At 37.1% G+C, this 18,694-nt stretch overlaps 1 protein-coding gene across 1 annotated transcript in view; it reads left to right on the top strand.

The window, feature by feature from the left end:
* The window catches only part of PLEKHH2 (pleckstrin homology, MyTH4 and FERM domain containing H2), a 97,247-nt gene that overhangs the window by 21,204 nt on the left and 57,349 nt on the right, over positions 1-18,694 (top strand). Inside the window, exons 2-7 of the mRNA XM_021701203.2 lie at positions 316-378; positions 8,144-8,293; positions 9,722-9,805; positions 10,432-10,513; positions 13,937-14,122; positions 15,839-16,800. Of these exons, the coding sequence (XP_021556878.1) occupies positions 316-378; positions 8,144-8,293; positions 9,722-9,805; positions 10,432-10,513; positions 13,937-14,122; positions 15,839-16,800 (1,527 nt within the window). The remainder of the gene's footprint in view (positions 1-315; positions 379-8,143; positions 8,294-9,721; positions 9,806-10,431; positions 10,514-13,936; positions 14,123-15,838; positions 16,801-18,694) is intronic.

The following is an 18,694-nucleotide window of genomic DNA, read 5'->3' as shown; positions in this document are numbered from 1 at the left end:
GACATTTGAGGTCTTACTGTTCTTAATATGTGTTGACCAGTAATTTATAGTTCAATGAAGAAAATTCTATGGATGAGTGAGTACTCATGTAGTATATATTACATTGTACTACAAGTATGAAACCTTTGGTATGTTATTTGATCAATTTTTAAATATGCACTGAAAGCCTTTAATGTGATAAATTTTATGTAATTCATATCCATTAAACTACTTTAAATATCCTTAAAGAATTTGATGGCATTGCAAGAATTTTCAGTCGTTTTCATACGTGAAATATGAACTTTTATATTTTCTCTGTTTTTCCTCACTTTATAGATGCAGCAGCTTGAGAGACAAGTTATTGATGCTGAACGTCAAGCAGAAAAAGCTTTTCAACAGGTTGAGTATAATTCTAGTTAAAAAAATTTTTTTTCTCAGGTGCCTGGATGGCTCAGTTGGTTAAAGGTCTGACCTGCTCAGGTCATGATCTTGGGGTTCTGAGATCAAGCCCCAGGAGGGTCTCTGCACTTGGCGAGAAGTCTGCTTCTCCCTCTCCCTCTGCCCCTCCCCCCACTCATGTTCACTCTCTCTCTCTCAAATAAATAAAATCTTAAAAATCTTTTTTTCTCTCTACCAATATAAACCTTGTTTTGCCCAAAACAATCCTCAAAATACTCTTCAACCCTTCTCTACATCCTATCACTTTGACTACTCTGTGAGCTGGATCCATAGAGAAAATGGAGAATCTAACTTTATTTTGCCCTTAACAGATTTCCAAAAGATGAAAATGCTTCCATTAGAAGGTTTTATCTTCTGAAAAAATCAAATATGATTTTTATGGCAATTCTAACCATAATGATTTTTAAATATAAATATGTTCAAAGCAGTGTCTTTCATAGAAATAAAGAGTTGGAAATAATATGAATGCCGTATTATAAGAAAATGAATAAGTGAACTATATTCCATGAAATATTAAACAACCATTAAAAATAATTATTACAAAAGACATGCTAATATAGAAAAATGCTTAGAGTTATATCAGGAAAACTATATACAAAAACTTATACTTAGTATTAATAGGCATGTGGGAGAAAAGTCAAAACTTTGATAAGTCACTTAACTCAATCTGGGCCTTGCCAACATTAAAATGAGTGTTTTTGGATGAGCCTACCAGCCTCAGAGTTTGTCTAAAGATCCTCAATCCATAGCTTCACATTTTATGAAAAGATCTTTGTCACGTTCAGGCAAGCCAGGATTTTCAAAATTATCATTTTTTCTAAGAAATGTGTATTAAATTTCCTATACTTGCTCTGAATTTGTCATGTTTCTTCTCTTCAACTTAAGTACTACCAAATCTTGTTTTCACCTAACAGACTTAATCTTATACATTAGATTGATTTAGTGGCCTGATAAATTTCCAAACAAACCCAATCTAACCTAATCCTTGATTTTCTTTCTTTCTTTTTTTTTTTAAGATTTCATTTATTTGAGAGAGAGAGACAGTGAGAGAGGGAACACAAGCAGGGGGAATCGGAGAGGGAGAAGAAGTCTTTCCGCCGAGCAGGGAGCCCTGATGCGGGGCTCGATCCCGGACTCTGGGATCATGACCTGAGCCGAAGGCAGACGATTAACAACTGAGCCACCCAGGCGCCCCAAATCCTTGATTTTCTTAATTATACTTAAAAGAAATTCCTAAAATTTTATTATGCCATATTTCAACCAGTGCAAGAGTAGAGAAAATAGTATAATGAACCCCCATCATCAGCTTTAACAATTAGTCAATTTAAGGCTAATCAATACCTCCATCCACTTTATTCTTCTCCACCCCCACACCAGGTTATTTTGAAACAGATTCTAGACATCGTATCATTTCACCCATGAGTATTTCAGCAACTAATCTGAAAATAAAGATTTAAAAATCATAACTATAGTACCATCATCACACCAGTAATTCTTTAAAACCTCAAATTTAGGTATTGGTAGAAGTTCGAGTAGTAATGGTAAAGAAAGACTCCCATGTTTATGTCCCTCTTTGCCATTATATTCTAAATGTCTTCATCTTTGTCTTTTGTGGGCTCTGTATGTATGTCCCTGTTTAGTCCCATACCTAGCAGCACACATTCAGCAGTTTGTCTACCTTTCTCTCTTATCTCTCTCTTTATCTTTCCCTTTCTGACTTTGGCCTTCCCTGGTGACATCTCTCTTTACCTCTGTACCCATGGTTATCTCTCTCTCTGTTCTTCCCCATCTTTCCTTTCCCTTTCTTTCTTTCCTTTAATGCCTCATAGTATAGGAAAAAAAGAAAGAAACTAAGGATGGTTTTGTTTTGCCTTTTCTTAAATTAAAATTCTTTATATGTGCAGTGTATGTTTAGCTCTGAAAATTAAATTAGTATGTGTTTCCTATTTGTGACTTTCAGGGTTTTCTTCTGTGATTCACTAGATCTTAAGAGCAAAAAAAAAAAAAAAAAAATCCACATTCCCAGTTCAAGGGAAGCAAGCCATGACCATTTGTAGCCATTAGGGTCCTACCACTGATCTTGATAAGCTAATGGGAAGAATTTCTTATTTGAGGTTGTTCTTTGAGGATATCAGGTGTAAAGTTATTTAATTCTGTGTGCTACATTTTAAAACAAAAAGATACCATGATTGGCTAAATGACCTTAAATCAAACCCTCCTCCCATAAAGAGTGAGTGAGAATTACAAATCTCCCCAAATTTCTATGTAATTTAGCAAATCGGTAGATATTTGTTTTTGTCACAACACTTTAAATTTATTCAGTGCCTATTTGGTTATGCTTCAGGAGGGATTTCCTTTCCTTACATAATGATACATTATATTACATTATATATCATATTATTGTGCATTATACATATTATACATTATATATTATACATTATATACATTACATATTATTCACCGTATTACGTACATAATGATTCTAAGTTTACAGGAAATATAAAGAGAGCAAATGAATTCTCATGTACCGATTATATTACCTTCTTTTGGCCTTCATATGACTAAGTAACTGTTATTAACATAGAGTAACCACATCCTTTGCTATCTTTAACAGTTTCCATGGGACTGTGCCCTATCTGCTGTTTATGTTGTTTAAATTCAGCTTGTCCTTTGTCATTGAGTCATATCCTAATACCAGACTGTATTTATATTAACCAAAAAGGAACATTTCACCACTAAAAGCAGTAGTCAGCTGAAACTAACTCAACTCTGCACTTTAACTTTCTTCATTTTTCCCCTTGTTTTTAATGAGCGGCATTATCTTACCTGTACAACCATTAATAAGTTGGCTGTAGAAAAGAAATCATACATTTTTCCAGAGAAATCTTGGCAATCATTATACTGTAGTACATTTTTATTGTAGTTCTTCTAAGTTTGGAAAGCAGTACATGCACATCAATTCCATATTACTTATGAGTATTCCCGTGAGAAAAGCAGCAAATTGCACATGTGGGAGATACTGATACACAGGATTCATTCTTAAGTATATGATTAGATGTATATTCCAATCTATTACATTAATTTATGCTAACCAGGGACACTGGGTGGCTCAGTCGGTTAAGCATCTGCCTTGGCTCACGTCATGATCCTAGGGTCCTGGAATCGAGTCCCGCATAAGGCTCCTTGCTCAGCAGGGAGCCTGCTTCTCCCTCTGCCTACCACTCCCACTGCTGTTCGCTCTCTCTCTCTCTCTCTCTGACAAATAAATAAAATCTTTAATTTATGCTAACGAAAAAGGGGTACAATAATTTCCCCTATAGAAATTTGTGTTTTCATCCTGTCCTTCTAGTCTCAATCTCTTGCCTGTGTTTGATGCAGACTTGGTAGGATTTTAAAGTTCTCTCTGACCATTCTAATATGTGGACTAATCTGCCATCTCTGTGAAGTTGGTACTTAGATTCCAAGTCACTTGTGGTTCTTAGTAAGTGACAACTACTCAGTCATGCTATTATCCAGGACCTTGTAATGATTTACTTCATTACATGGAAACATACTTTATCCAGTGCAATTCCTTTTCACCTTCAGTGAGAATGCTTCTGGCCTTACTGCATAAATTCTGGAGCACTATTTCCAAAATAATTGTGTTTAAGATGTGATAGAATAATTAATTAATTTGCAGTAAATTTTATTTTAGTATTTTTTTTTCAAAGATTTTATTCATTTATTTGACAGAGAGACAACAAGAGAGGGAACACAAGCAGGGGGAGGGGCAGAGGGAGAGGGAGAAGCAAGCTCCCCGCTGAGCAAGGAGCCCAATAACTGGTAAATGGTCTGGGATTCAAAAGGGTATTTTGAATATCCTTATAATTCCTTTCTTCATTCTATTTTGGAATGATCAGGTATTTTTGTCATGCCATTGCAACATATATAGGGAAATAGAAACTTTCAAACAGCCCCCCCTTGAAAACATCCCCCACTCCTGTAGTGGGGTAGTGAGAGATGAGGTTAAAAATAGGAATAGTGTGGGCAGGAAAATGGAAAACAGCATTGGGAGTTGTGTCAGAGTCCCCAAGACTACCCTCAAGGTTTGATGATTCCCCAGAAGGACTCAGAACTCAGAAAAGCTGTTATATTCACGGTTATGGTTTATTACAGTGAAAGGTTACAGATTAAAATCAGCAAAGGAAAAATGCACATGGAGCAGAGTCCAGGAGAAACCAGGTATGAGCTTCTAGTTGTCCTCTTGCACTGGAGTTACACAGGGATGCACTTAATTCTCCCATCAACAATATGTGACAACATACAAAGTATTGCTGACTAGGGAAGTTCCCCTGAGCCTTGGTATCCAGAATTTTTATTGGCAGGGGGTTGGGGTGTTGGTGTCAGTTTTGTAGGCATGGAATGCATTGTGACTGACCTTAGCTACTCAGTCTCCAGCCTTGCACAGGTCAAACTGATACAGTGTGGCCCAGGACCCTAGGTGAATGGGAAAAAAAAAAAAAGAGAGAGGCATTCACCATAAATCATATTATTGGCATTAACTATCTGGTGTGGCCTAATATCTCAAGTATATAGAGTCTTATCAGGCAGGATATTACAAGGGCTCAGAGGTTATTTTTTTCCAGGAGCTAGGCAAATGCCAGTTCTTTTTTTGGAATGTGCAGGGTTTGAGCACCCCAAGTCTGCTGAGTTAATCCTTTACTACAGAATAGCTTAGGGACCTCAGAAGCAATAAAGGTTTTGGGGAAATGATTGAGGTTCATGGATGCAACCAGAGGCTCTCCTAGAAGAAAAGGAGAAAGGTAACCTAAAAGTGCAAAGCATTCTTCACCAGAGGATGTCCATATATAGGTAATCGCAAGGGTTTCTTTAACGAGCAATTGAATTCGTAGGTGTTTGTTATTGGTCAGTCTCTGAGTAGCTGAAATTCTTATATGGTTCAGGTTAAATGACAGGAGAAAGAACTGGGCTGTTTTCTGTACTTGTAGTGAGATATTTTTAAAGGCTGCTTGGTGTTTCTGTAGGCTTCTTATCTTTTCTGTAGACCTATTATTCATACAAATTACGAAGGAAGGCTGGTGGATCCTGTGGAACTTGGTCCTAACAGGACCAATTGGCAAATAGATTGCCCGTCACTACTTTGTGATCTCTCTTCCTAAGAGATTTTGCCATTTTTGCCAGTATTTTTCTTGCTTGGGGAAGTTTTGTTTAGCTAAAAGTAATGGTCAAATTAAATAGTTGTATATGGCAAAATGCATCTAAGGAGCTCTGACTGTAGCATCCATTCATAAAATGAGAATACCTTTTAAATGGAATATATATATATATTTAAAGATTTTATTTATTTATTTGACAGAGAGAAACGCAGTGAGAGAGGGAACACAGCAGGGGGAGTGGGAGAGGGAGAAGCAGGCTTCCCGCTGAGCAGGGAGCCCGACGCGGGGCTCGATGTGGGGCTCCATCCCAGGACCCTGAGATCATGACCTGAGCCAAAGGCAGACGCTTAACGACTGAGCCACCCAGGCGCCCCTAAATGGAATATATTTTTAAGGGGATAAGAGTACTCCCAAATCAGGGGCACCTGGCTGGCTCAGCAGCAACTTTTATGCCTTTTAGACAACAGCAACTTTTGACCTTTCAGACAGCAGCAACTTTTATACCGTTTAGACAAAAAAACAATACATTTGTGAAGAATTGACAAGACAAAGGGGTTTGGGCTTGGGGTAGTAAATTAGTGAAGAAGTAACAAGGTTTGTTTATATAGCCTTCTCAGCCCTAAATTTCCTATCTCTGGTGATAAGGATGCCTTCTTCCTTCCTGGTACAGGAGGGGGATTTATTTCCAGTTTTCAGGGGAACAAAAGAGGGTCAGAGTGTTCTTACACCAGCTGTTTCTTAGGTAACTTAAATTCAGTATAATCAGTATGCCGAAGTGGCATATTTTGGAGTGGCACAGTCTGCTCCCCTACAGGTCTGTCATCTGTTACTCTGTCCCTGAAGAACTACCATTTTGAACTTGGTCTCTGCCCTTCTTTCCCTGCTTCCACAGCTATAGAATGTCCTGTGTGGATCTGGCTGAGCCATCTTAAGAATGATCCTTGGTATTTATTGTCCAGCCCTCTGTCCTCCTCTGGCTATTTTTCATGGTAGTATTTCTGATGGAGACCTTTGTCCTTGACTTCTTGGTCTGCCATTCCTGCAGAAAACCCACTATATTATGTTAAAAAATATAAATCGTAAGATAACTTAAAATTATCATTTGGATAATGGAATGCAGGATTTTTCTCCTACTTTTAAAATCTACTTTTATTTTTATAGTTTTCAGACATTTATGTGGTATTTCGGTAGGACACTTTGGCATCTGAGTTGAATTTACATTTCTCCGGTGAACCCACAGATGACACCTTATATTCATGGTTAAAAAAACAAAACCAAACTAACCTTAACACCCTCCTTCCAGAAACCCTCATTAGTCAAGTATTTTTGAACTTTAAGTGGATTCATCATGATATTTCAGAGGTGTTTTTAACAGTTTAACATTTTTCATCTTAATTATCATTGTTAATTTCTCAAATGCATTTGCATATTTTTCTTCTTTGCCCCCTACAATCTAAAACGTTACAAAAATTACATTCTTACCCATTTGGAGTATATGGAGTATATAGAATGGAAGTCTTAATATACAATGCCCAGTACTTTATTTTCTTTCTTTCTTATCATTAACATCTCACACATTCCTTCATATGCCTAGATGGGTTTTGCAAAAGATCCAAGCAGAGCCAGTGTATCTTACATATTAAAATTAAAGCATCACTCAACCCCAGGTCACATACCAGTATCTTTTATCTTGCTCTACTTTTTCCCATTGCCTTTATCTCCTTGTGTACCGTACTGTATGATTTTTACATCTTTCTTATATTTGTGATCTCTCTTACCCACTGAAATGTAATTTCTATGAGATTTTGGGTCCGTTTTATTCACTGATTCCCAGGGCCTGGCATTTGGCAACTATTCACTGAATGTTTGCTAAATGAATGAATCAATAAACCCTCACTGAACATACTCTCCTACCTATATCTTGATTCTCATAGTTTTTTATTTTTTGTGATTCCGTCATTTTGGGCCTTAAAACTTTTGTTTTCCTTTTCCTTTCCATTGTGTATGTGTTTGTTTTTCACCTAAGTTCAATTTTTTTTTCCAAAATGTGCTGTTATACCAGGTCATCCAATCTGATCTTTTCTCACTACTCACCTTTACTTTATATTCCTACTTCATTTAAAATATGAAAAAATGAGGACTGCAAACTTTCTGATTCTATACTCACATGAAATACTTCACATATCATTGTTCTAGTAAACATGTGCATTACTTTATATGACAGCAAAATTCTGAGAATCTCTTTTTTTTTAGCATGTGATGCTCTTTTTTTATCTCAGAATTTTTTTTTATTATGTTATGTTAATCACCATACATTATGTACCTCAAAGGTAAACACCACTTGGCAAAATAGTCTCCAGACTTTATAATTGTTAATACATTAGTCTTCAGACTTTATAATTGTTAAATTGTTAAAACATGCTGTTCATATTTTGTTTTTATGATGATACCTTTTGGGAATCTATTTAATGTTAAAGTAAAATGCTAAATTAAATACTATGATAAATAAATTACATACCTAATATTAATTTTCTAACCTCTGAATTTAGGTACAAGTTATGGAAGAGAAATTAAAAGCAGCTAATATTCAAACCAGTGAATCAGAGACAAGGCTGTATAAAAAGTGTCAAGATCTAGAGACCCTAATACAAGAAAAAGATGACATCATTCAAAACTTGGAACTGCAGCTTGAAGAACAGGTTTGGAAGAATTTTATCATCACAGTCTAAAGACATGCATTTATTTATGCATAATCACAAAGGTTAAAGAGAGGGAGCCTACACTTCTAAATGTGGGTCAGAAATCTCACTTATTTGGTCAACTCATGGAGTCTAATCACATTTATTGGTGAAAAGTATAAATAAAATGGCATTCTCTTTAAGTCTGGGTTATTCCAAGGCCATATCTAACATTTTTTGGAAGAGACTGTGCTCCTTAATGCTCAGACTTTTTAGGGTTTGAATTTAGTATTCAACTTGAAAACACTTGGTTATCAGCAAGCATTTCTGTCTGTAAAATGTTTGAAATAGATCTTTGCTTTAGATTTTTAGGGTGTTGGAAATATTTATGGAACATTGTGTTTTAAAGGTATGTTTGATGTGAATCCTTCTGTTTAAAAATGTGTACACTGTTTTTAAACCACTTTACCGAGATCGAGTATAGTTTTTAGTTTATTTTAAAATTTTATTAGGAAAAAAATTGCATTAAGGTCATTTGCTTAAATCATCATTTAGCATCATTTAAATATGACCACTATGAAATTATTAAATATGCTAAGTTGTTTTTTATCTTCAGCATTTTTTTCCATTTCTCTGCGGATCAGTATTTCTGTAGATCAATTATTTCCAACTTTTTACCACCCCCCAGCCTCCACCCACTGTGATTTATATGACAGTCACATTCTCATAGTTTTGTGAGCATAGCCAGATTTTAAGGTTGGTAAATGTGAGCTAGAGTTTTTTTTTTAAAGATTTTATTTATTTATTTATTTGAGAGAGAGAGAATGAGAGAGAGCACATGAGAGGGGTTAGGGTCAGAAGGAGAAGCAGACTCCCTGCCGAGCAGGGAGCCCGATGTGGGACTCGATCCCTGGACTCCAGGATCATGACCTGAGCCGAAGGCAGTCGCTTAACCAACTGAGCCACCCAGGCGCCCCAAGCTAGAGTTTTTTATTTCATTTTTCTGGATCTTTAAAAACTTGCATGTAAAAATAAAATAAGATATATGAAAAATAGAAACTTGTGTTTAATCGGAAAACAAACCATGCTCCAGAAGAGATTCTGATTCTCCTCTCCCTGACCTGGTTGACCCCTCTTCTACTGTTATAAATCCTGCATCATTTCCAGAAATCATTTATTTTGTTGATAAATTCAGTTGGATTTCAGTATATGATCTTTCAGAGAAAGAGAATTAACAGTTAAAATTAGTAATATTGCATATGCCTTTGTGGTTTATTATTATATCTGCTGGACAATGGCTTTCATTTTTTACTCTATTTGATGATTTGAAGGTAGATATATTAACTTGGAAACAGGTTTTAAGTGGATTTGTCCTTTATATTTATGATGTAACATTTCCAGACCAGTGAGCCTATGTTTGAACTAAACACACTGGTAATATTATTTCAGAAACAAATCAGGATACAAGAAGCTAAAATAATAGAAGAGAAAGCAGCTAAGATCAAAGAATGGGTAACACTTAAATTAAATGAGGTATTTATCGCTATATTTTGCCTTTTCTTTACCTTTTACTTCCTTTGAATAGATAAGTCATCAGAGTATCTGATCATTTTGAATGAAACAAAATTCTGATCAGTTGGTGGTGCTGCTGTCTTTTGGTAAACATGAGATAGGTAGCTTTCATTTTTATGTCCAATGTATTTCTAAAATTAAAAATATTGATAGACTCCTAGTAAACAGTATAAGTAACCTCATTCTGGGTAGTTGATTTTAGTTCTAATTAGTTAATTTTAAATAATTATAGAACATATGTGTATATCATAAAATTAATGTGTTCAGTATCTTGAGAAGTACACATTGGTTTATATGGCAGATTAAATGCTGAAATAATTTGGTTTAAAATAATTTTACAGTGAAAAAGGCATGAAAATGCCTTGGGGTGAAAATATTTGAAACTCTCAGTCTGGCAAAAATAAATATCAAAGCCGTAATTATCTAGGTTGATAGTTACACTGATAAATTCATCTGATATTTGCTCATCATTTCTTTTGTATTTTGCCTACATGTAATTAGGTATTAACATTTTAAAATAATATAATTTACTAGTACATTTTAGAAATGTTATTCCTGTGTAAAAGGATACCATTATGTCCTTTCAGCTGGAATTAGAAAATCAGAATCTTCGTTTGATCAACCAAAACCAAACAGAAGAGATAAGAACAATACAGTCAAAACTACAAGGTATGAGTATTTTGACTAAGATAGCTTAATTGGGCTTACTGGGCTATATGGAATTTTACTGTTGAACACTTAAAATATGCCTAGCACAACCAAGGAACTGAATTTTACGTTTTATTTAATTTAAATGGATTTTAGTTTAAATAGCCACATGTCCATATTAGACAGCACAGTTAGACAATTACAAATAACTCAAAGGGGGTAATACTAATTTCAATGTTTAATTTCAGGTATGTTTGCTTTCAAAAATCAGTTATTTTCTATTTTCACTCGTACTGTGGTGATCAATAGTGAGTGAAATTCTTACAGCCTGAATATTTTCAGCAGAATTTTATAATATGAATAATAAACTCTGCATTTTCCAATGCTTAGGGTTCTTTCTTTCTTTTCAGCATCAAAGCTTCAAGATGGGTGGTAGAGTTAGAAATAGAGATTTACTTAATATATTGTTCTGGTGAGCACCTCTCAAGTGCACATTGAGCCGAGGACAAGGTGAATCCGCAGGGTTATTAGATCCTGGCCTGCTAAAGTGGTTTTCAAACTTATTTAGCAACAGGACTCCTTTTAAAGCAGTATTTTTTTCTGTAGACTCTCAAGAGATAAAACAGGTGGAAGCAGTGTTGGGTGAGGGGCCCAGAGTCCTGCAGACTCAGCTTTACCTGTGCCTCTTCTTACACCCACTGTGACATTTCCACAAAGCCCTGGGGGTTCCCAGAATGCACTAGAAAAATGCTGGCACCGAAGCAAGTGCATGGACTTTGGAGTCAACCTTAATGGTGTATGACTTAATAACTGTTATGTTGCCGGATTTTTTTCTTTTATATCAGTAAAATGGTAATGGTAGTTGTGCCTTCCTGGTTTCATGGGAGTTTGTTGATTGTAAGACATATGAAAGCATTTTGTCTACTGCATGTTCATACTTACTGCCATCATGTAAAGAAAAAAGCTCCTGTTTTCCTTTTCCCTCAATACTTCTGACACCAGATGTATGCAAGTTTTTTCCACACAAAGCAATTCTCCAATTCCCAGGGGATTCCGACTGGTTGTCCTTCAAATTTAACTCAATTCTGACATTATCTACTTGAAGTTAGCGTCAGATCCCACAGGTTACAGGCTTGATCCCACAAAACTACCCCCCGCACCACCACTTCATACACCACTTCAAACACAATTGTAAGTATCCGTTCTCAACCCTGCTTCTGGCCCACTGGCTATAAATCAGAGGTTCCCATGACCCGCCCTAGGTTTGATAATTTGCTAGAGCAGCTCACAGAACTCAGGCAGTTTACTTACTATACTTCTGGTTTATTACAAAGGATATAACTCAGGCACAGCCAAGATGGAAGAGATGCAGAGGGCAAGGTATGGAGAAGGGGCGCAGAGCTTCCATGCTCTCTCCAAGCACACCACCCTCCCAGCACCTCCCCACATTCACCGACCTGGAAGCCCATCCTTTTGGGTTTTTATGAAGACTTCATTATGTAGGCTTGACTGACTAAATCATTAGCCATTGGTGATTAAGTCAGTTTTGAACTCTCCCCTCCCCTGAGGTCAGAGGTAGGAGGGTGGAGGATGAGGCTGAAAGTTCCAGTCCTCTGATCACGTGGTTGGTTCCCCTGGCAACCAGCCCCCATCCTGAGGCTGTCTAGGGGCTTTCCAAAAATCACCTCATCAACATAAAATCAGATGTGGTTGAAAGGGCTTGTTATGAAAACAAAAGATACTTTTATCGCTCTTACCACTTAGGAAATTCCAAGGGTTTTAGGAGCTGTGTGCCCGGAACCATGGATGAAGACCAACATATGTAGTTCTTATATCACATGCTTCCACCAACTATATGATGGAAAATTGGTATCCACATAGTTGATCTGGAATTCCATATTTACATATGGAATCACTGACATAGATTGAATGTACTAAGCCCAGCTCTCAAAAGGCTGTTATTTTATTTGCTATTCTTAACTTGCAATTCTAGTCTTCATTGGCAGTCTGTTAGGTCTTGTAGACTAAGCGGTACGAATCCTTGGAGCCTAGACTTGGACCAGAGAAGAATAGATACAAGTATGTAGATATAATATAGTACTTTAAAAATGTATATGCATATCTATGGTTATTAAAATACTGTGGATTAGTTCTGTGAGAGATAATCAACATGAAAATAATAAAAGATACACCTAAGGGAATACACTATATAAAGATATTTTTCTTAGGCTTTACTCAGTTATCAGCTGCTATTTAATTTACCCCTTTGGTGTTCTTCCAGAGTTAATTAAGAATTTAATTTTGGGGGGAAACTTTTCTTACTATCACTAGGATCTCTATGCTTTTAAAGATTTTATTTATTTATTTTAGAGAAAGAAATAGAGTGTGGTGGGGGGGCAAAGGGAGAGGGGAGAGAATCTTAAGTCTGCCTGATGTGGGACTCGATCCCAGGACTCAGATCATGACCTGAGCCAAAATAAGAGTTGGACACTTACCCGACTGCACCACCCAGGCACCCCTCTCCATGCTTTTAATCTTGCAAGCAGGGTTGTTACAACTCCTAGAAGATGGATTAAACCCATGATTAATCACTCCTTGAGCTATCTAAATTCTCTATCTAGAAACTGTCCCCTCCCCTTTTTTTTCTTCTAAAGAAGTGATGAAGGCCCTCCATATTGTGGACGTTGTTGATCAAGCCCCTTCATCTGCTCTTTTGGGAGAAGCAAATTGAAAACTAAGATAGCAAAAGTTATTACAGTGATCATGTGATATGTGCCCCAGTGATAATCTGAATTTCCTTTGGTTGTCTTGGCAACCAGGACCTCAGTCCCTCTTCCCTCACCATTAGTAGCATTACTGCGCATTCAAATTTTACCAGTTCTTTTTTTTTTTTTAAAGGTTTTATTTATTTATTTGAGAGAGAGAGAATGAGAGAGAGCACATGAGAGGGGGGAGGGTCAGAGGGAGAAGCAGGCTCCTCGCCGAGCAGGGAGCCCGATGCGGGACTCGATCCAGGGACTCCAGGATCGTGACCTGAGCCGAAGGCAGTCGCTTAACCAACTGAGCCACCCAGGCGCCCAATTTTACCAGTTCTTGACTGCTATTTACCAGTACCACGATTTTTCAAGAAGCTATAACCCTCTCCTTGTCTATAATCTGTTTTTTATTTGTTTGTGGTTTTGTTTTTGTTTAAGAACTACTTTTAAAGGGATTAGATATTCTCTCTACAGTTAAAAAATATTTAGAACATTCAAAATATATAAACAGATTTAAACGTTAGTATGTAATGCTAGACATTGAGGGGTCCATATTACTAGACATAAATAATTCAGGCTTTTTTCTGGCATAAGGAGTGATTTGTCCAGATTTTTACATGCTTTGGTTCTGTGTTTAATAAACTGTCATAAAAAATTCAGATCTTGATTTTGATTAATGATCTTGCAGAAGTTCAGGGGAAGAAGTCATCCACTGTTTCCACACCAAAGCTTTTGGAAGGCCAGCGCCTAAGTAGTTTGACCTTTGGGTGCTTTTTATCCCGAGCAAGGAGTCCTCCTCAAGTAGTAAAATCTGAGGAAACGAGCAAGATATCATCTAAAGAACCCGAGTTCATTGAGGGAAAAGACATAGAAGGTATTTATGGACTACAGGAATTTACTTTGACGGTTTTTAAAAAGGAAAAATAATTTACTAAGATTCATCCAAATATAGCTTAATTTTCCTTGTTTTTTTTTCTTGACAAGTTGATGTTTTATGAAAATATTTTTAAAGAGCAATCCAGCCTTTAATTTGTATAGCTAGTTATCTTGTGTGTTTGGGGGAGTCTTTGACAAGGATGCATAGAAGGGACTGATTTTCCCCTCTTGATACTTTTTCCTGCGGTAGGTAGCAGTGATATTTAAAATTAAAAAGTTCATGGTTGTACCTACAAGGTACTTGTTTTAGCTGAGTTTCACATTAAAACTATGAACTTTCTATTATTTACTTAAAATATTTAAAAATTACCTGATAGCAAATACGAAGTTAAATATGGCGTAGCGAACTTATAAAGAAAAAGAACACCAGGGGACAATTTAGTAAGTGCTTTGATTTTCCCTTTCCCGTTTTGCTTCAAAGAGGAAAATATTTGCTTTGATTTTCCCTTTCCCGTTTTGCTTCAAAGAGGAAAATATTTGCATAGATGTTTAAGTCCTGGACCTGTGTGCAGATTTCCACCATTCTTTTATTCATAAAGCCCCTTTAAATTTTGCTCTGTTGTTCAGCTGCTGGCTTTGCCACATGTAGTGTGACTTTGCCCAGATATTTTAGAAAGGCTTGAATTGACATTGTCTCTGTTTTCAGCTCCCGCTTCCTTCCTCCAAAGGAGAAAAACTATAGCCCTAAAAGCTGTCTCTGTACTTGGTTATGAAATCCTGAAAACTGCATAATGTTTTTCCAATCAGAATTCTCCTTTGCTACTTGCTTTTATGCTGTTGCTTGCAATTTTTTTTTCTTTTTTGAAAAGTCATTTGGATTTCCCTTCCACTTTCTAATAGTCAGTTGAGTATAGCTTGGTACAGCCAAGGTTGCCCATCCCGAAGCTCTTGCTCACTTGCAAATTTAACAAATTGCCTGACACCAAATCATCGAGCTTATTTGTTCAGCCTCTAGTTCCTTGTTATGAAGGTTAAATATATGTTTTAAAAGTTCCTCTTGTACTCTTTATAAATTGTACAAATGTTGAGTTCACTGTTTATGAAGCCAGTGGTTCATTCTATTAATTATATTCAAAACAAAAGTAAGCCTCATCGAAAGACATTGTTAAAGATCATTATTCTTGTTATAAAACACACTTGGAGATATGAATAAGCCAAGTAGAGGCAGGAAAGCTTTTCTGTGTTTATGTTTCTTCGTGGCTTTGCATATTTCATGTATTGAAGCTTGGGAACAAAGGTTGTTTTTTTTTTTAGACTATAACTTTATATTTATTATGTTTAAATTTTCTTATGATAATTTTGAAATTTAGTTGAAAGAGGGCTGTCCTTTGCTTTGCTTTAAAATAGAATTAGTGGTGTCCTTTGATGGTTGCTTTCTTTGATAGAGTTGCCTTTTCCCCCCCAACATGTTTCTTTGTAAAAAGCAGTTTAATTTTGATACTCTTCTATTGAAGTGTTAGGGCTCCTATTTTATCTTAAAGCTTACAGTTTTCAAAGTTGGGTTTAAACAAGACATACAACTAAAAAGGGATAATGTAAATTAACTTTAGTCATATGAAAATTCCAGTTTTTACAATGTAGTTTCATAAAGCTAAATGTACAGAAAGATTACATTATCAAAGGCAACGTGCCAATATGATGTATACTTTTCTAGAAATGGAAATTCCAGAAAAGTCGGGCGAGAACCAAATTCAAGAAAACAACCTGGGTCAGAGAACGTTGCATCAAACCCCTTGTGTCCTGGAACAGAATCGGAAAACAAGAACGAGCTTTGCAACAGATGGTGGTACATCCCAGAATTCTGGGGCTCCAGGGAGTGACTGGAGCTCTGATGAGGAGGACGGGAGCAAAGGAAGATCCAATTGCAGGTACACGTCCACTCTTTCCAGTCACACGTCAGAGGAAGGGGTCCAGTGTAGCAGAATGGGCAGCGAGGCGTACCTGACAGCGTCTGATGACAGCAGTTCTATATTCGAAGAAGAGACTTTTGGCATAAAGAGACCAGAACACAAGAAGCTGTATTCTTGGCAACAGGAGGCACAGTGGAAAGCTCAGAATTGTCCTCTCGTAAAGGGAAATTCTGAATCAAGTAAAAACGAGCACGATAGTTCGTCAGATGAACTGAATAAAAAATTTCAGTCTCAGAGACTGGATTATTCATCGTCGTCGAGTGAGGCCAACACCCCCAGCCCTATTTTGACTCCAGCTTTGACTCCCAAGCATCCTAATTCGCTCCCTGGAAAAGGTACACAATTAGTGCCTTCATCAAACCTCCCGCCCCCAAAGTTAAGGATTCCTAATGTGTTCAGCATAAGTGTGGCGCTAGCCAAAAGGCACTTAAGCCAGCCACAGTTAAGTTCCGATAGGATGTTTGGTACAAACAGAAATGCCATAAGCATGATACGCCCGCTCAGACCTCAGGAAACAGACCTTGATTTAGTTGATGACAACAGTACAGAAATTTTAGAGAATATGGACACCAGTTGTGATGACGGATTGTTTTCCTATGACTCCCTGGAATCCCCGTGCTCCGAAGACCAGGAACCCTGTGACTCGGCCAAGAAGCCGGCATGTGGCAAACCGCCCACCCCGCCCCTGCACCGCTTTCCCTCTTGGGTAAATGATATTGCTGTGTGCGACGCGTGCACGCTGGTTTTTAACTAGCACCCATTTTCCAGTTTTACTTTACTTCTTTTCCTGTTTCTTTTAGGATCCAGATTGTTCTGAAACATCTCAGTTTTCAGAATGCCGTTTTCCCTTCTCTTTTCCAACTGGTTGTGAGTCAGTTGAGAAATAAGGTGAAGACAGGTGGGAGATCAAAATATTACCTTTATTACTGAGAAAACTGATCTTAGAGAATTGGTGGGCAGATGAGCTTTCCGACACTGAACTTGGAATTCTCTAGATTTATAAACCCAGTCCCAGGTAGCGCTGGACCTCCAGAGGCTTCCTCAGGAGAGGCTTGCCCCTCCAAAGTAGCTTACAGCCAGAGAAAGAACAAATGGTGTTTCCTGAGCCATTACTTCTCAAGAGAAGGGAGAGAGACAGGTGCCTGCCCAGTTTCTCCTTCTAAGCCTGCCAGTCACGTTAAGCCGTTCCTTCTTCTTGGGAGGGAGAAATGAATGGTTGGAGAAGGATCTGGAATATTACTGGAGTTGCCTCCATATGGAAGGAAATATCAGGGGTGGGGAAAAAGGGTTTCTCTTACCTGTGTAATACTTTGGGCAAGTTTGGAACCAGGACACTTAACTCTTATTGGTTATCAGTTTTTTAACTTAATCATTTACTTGATTGACTTTAAGAGAAATTTAATTTTACTCTTCATGAGCTTATAAATCCATTACTTTAACCAAAAGCATCTTCCTGTGTATCTAGAGTACATTGAAATTTCTTCCATTGAAAACACTGACCATTAATACAGTAGTTAACCCATCATTGTGTGATTCTTTCTAGGAATATCTGTATCACTATATTTAAAAAGTTATTCTTATATTTGAAACAAACTGAAATTATCTGTCTTGTAGATTTAACTTTTCCTTCACATATTGACATAGTTTAACCTTTGGCCTCCAGAGAAGCATCAGGATTGCAGTATTTTTGGGGCTTGGGGGTCATATTCTGTGGTTATTATTTTTTTTATTTAGTGACCAGTGTGATTTTAAGCAAATTAAGGCAGCCATGTTTTCCTACTGTAAATTCGGACCTTGAGATGTATCTGCTCTTACTTACTTTCAAAAGAACATTTCTTTGCAGTGCCTACATGAAACCGTCTGCAGTTCATTATTAAATTCTGGATAGCACAAAAAAGTAGACATTATTAGCATGTGAATCTCTGGAATTTCAATTATGTTATCCTTTAGGCAGTGAGGATTTGAAATTTTTGCTTCTTTTATTATGTTGAGATTTTCAGAGATTTAGGTTAGGCTTTTCATGTTCGCTTTATTTGGCAAACCATTTTCCTACTCTTTTGCCTTTCTCTCTTCAATTTGTCTTCCGAAGCTATTCAATCCTGAAAAGGTAGTAGTGCTTTTCAAAAGCCTTCTAGCAGCCTGGCCAAGTTTGAGGTTTTATTTCGCTGTTTGTTAGGTATTTTCAGGTTTCAAGGAAAAGAGATGTATTCCAGTTACCTCAATTTATGAGAGTTTATTTTAAGGATTCTTAAGAGTTTATTTGAAGGCATAGACCATCCTTACTGAACTGGAATATCTTTCAAAATACAATAGTTACTGTAGTGGGAAAACGTGAGGATTCAGCAGCACCTCTAATAGTCATCAATTCCTTAGCAACAGGTGACACCCGATGCCCCGGACCAGTGGCTTAGCTTGACCTCTCCCATCTACAGTGACTCTTCTTGTCTCACTACTGCTAACTCCTCTCCTCCACTCTGTCGTGCTTCCAGCTGCCTCTCATCTCCTGCTCACTGCCCTGTGTTTACACATCTTAATGTTCCACTGACTCTGCTCTTCCTCTCTGTGTGCTTATCTCACAATCCTGTTCTCAGAGAAACCGC

This window comes from Neomonachus schauinslandi, chromosome 10 (assembly GCF_002201575.2).
Source record: "Neomonachus schauinslandi chromosome 10, ASM220157v2, whole genome shotgun sequence".
Taxonomy (NCBI): Eukaryota; Metazoa; Chordata; class Mammalia; order Carnivora; family Phocidae; genus Neomonachus; species Neomonachus schauinslandi.
This window is presented reverse-complemented; position numbering and strand designations above follow the sequence as displayed.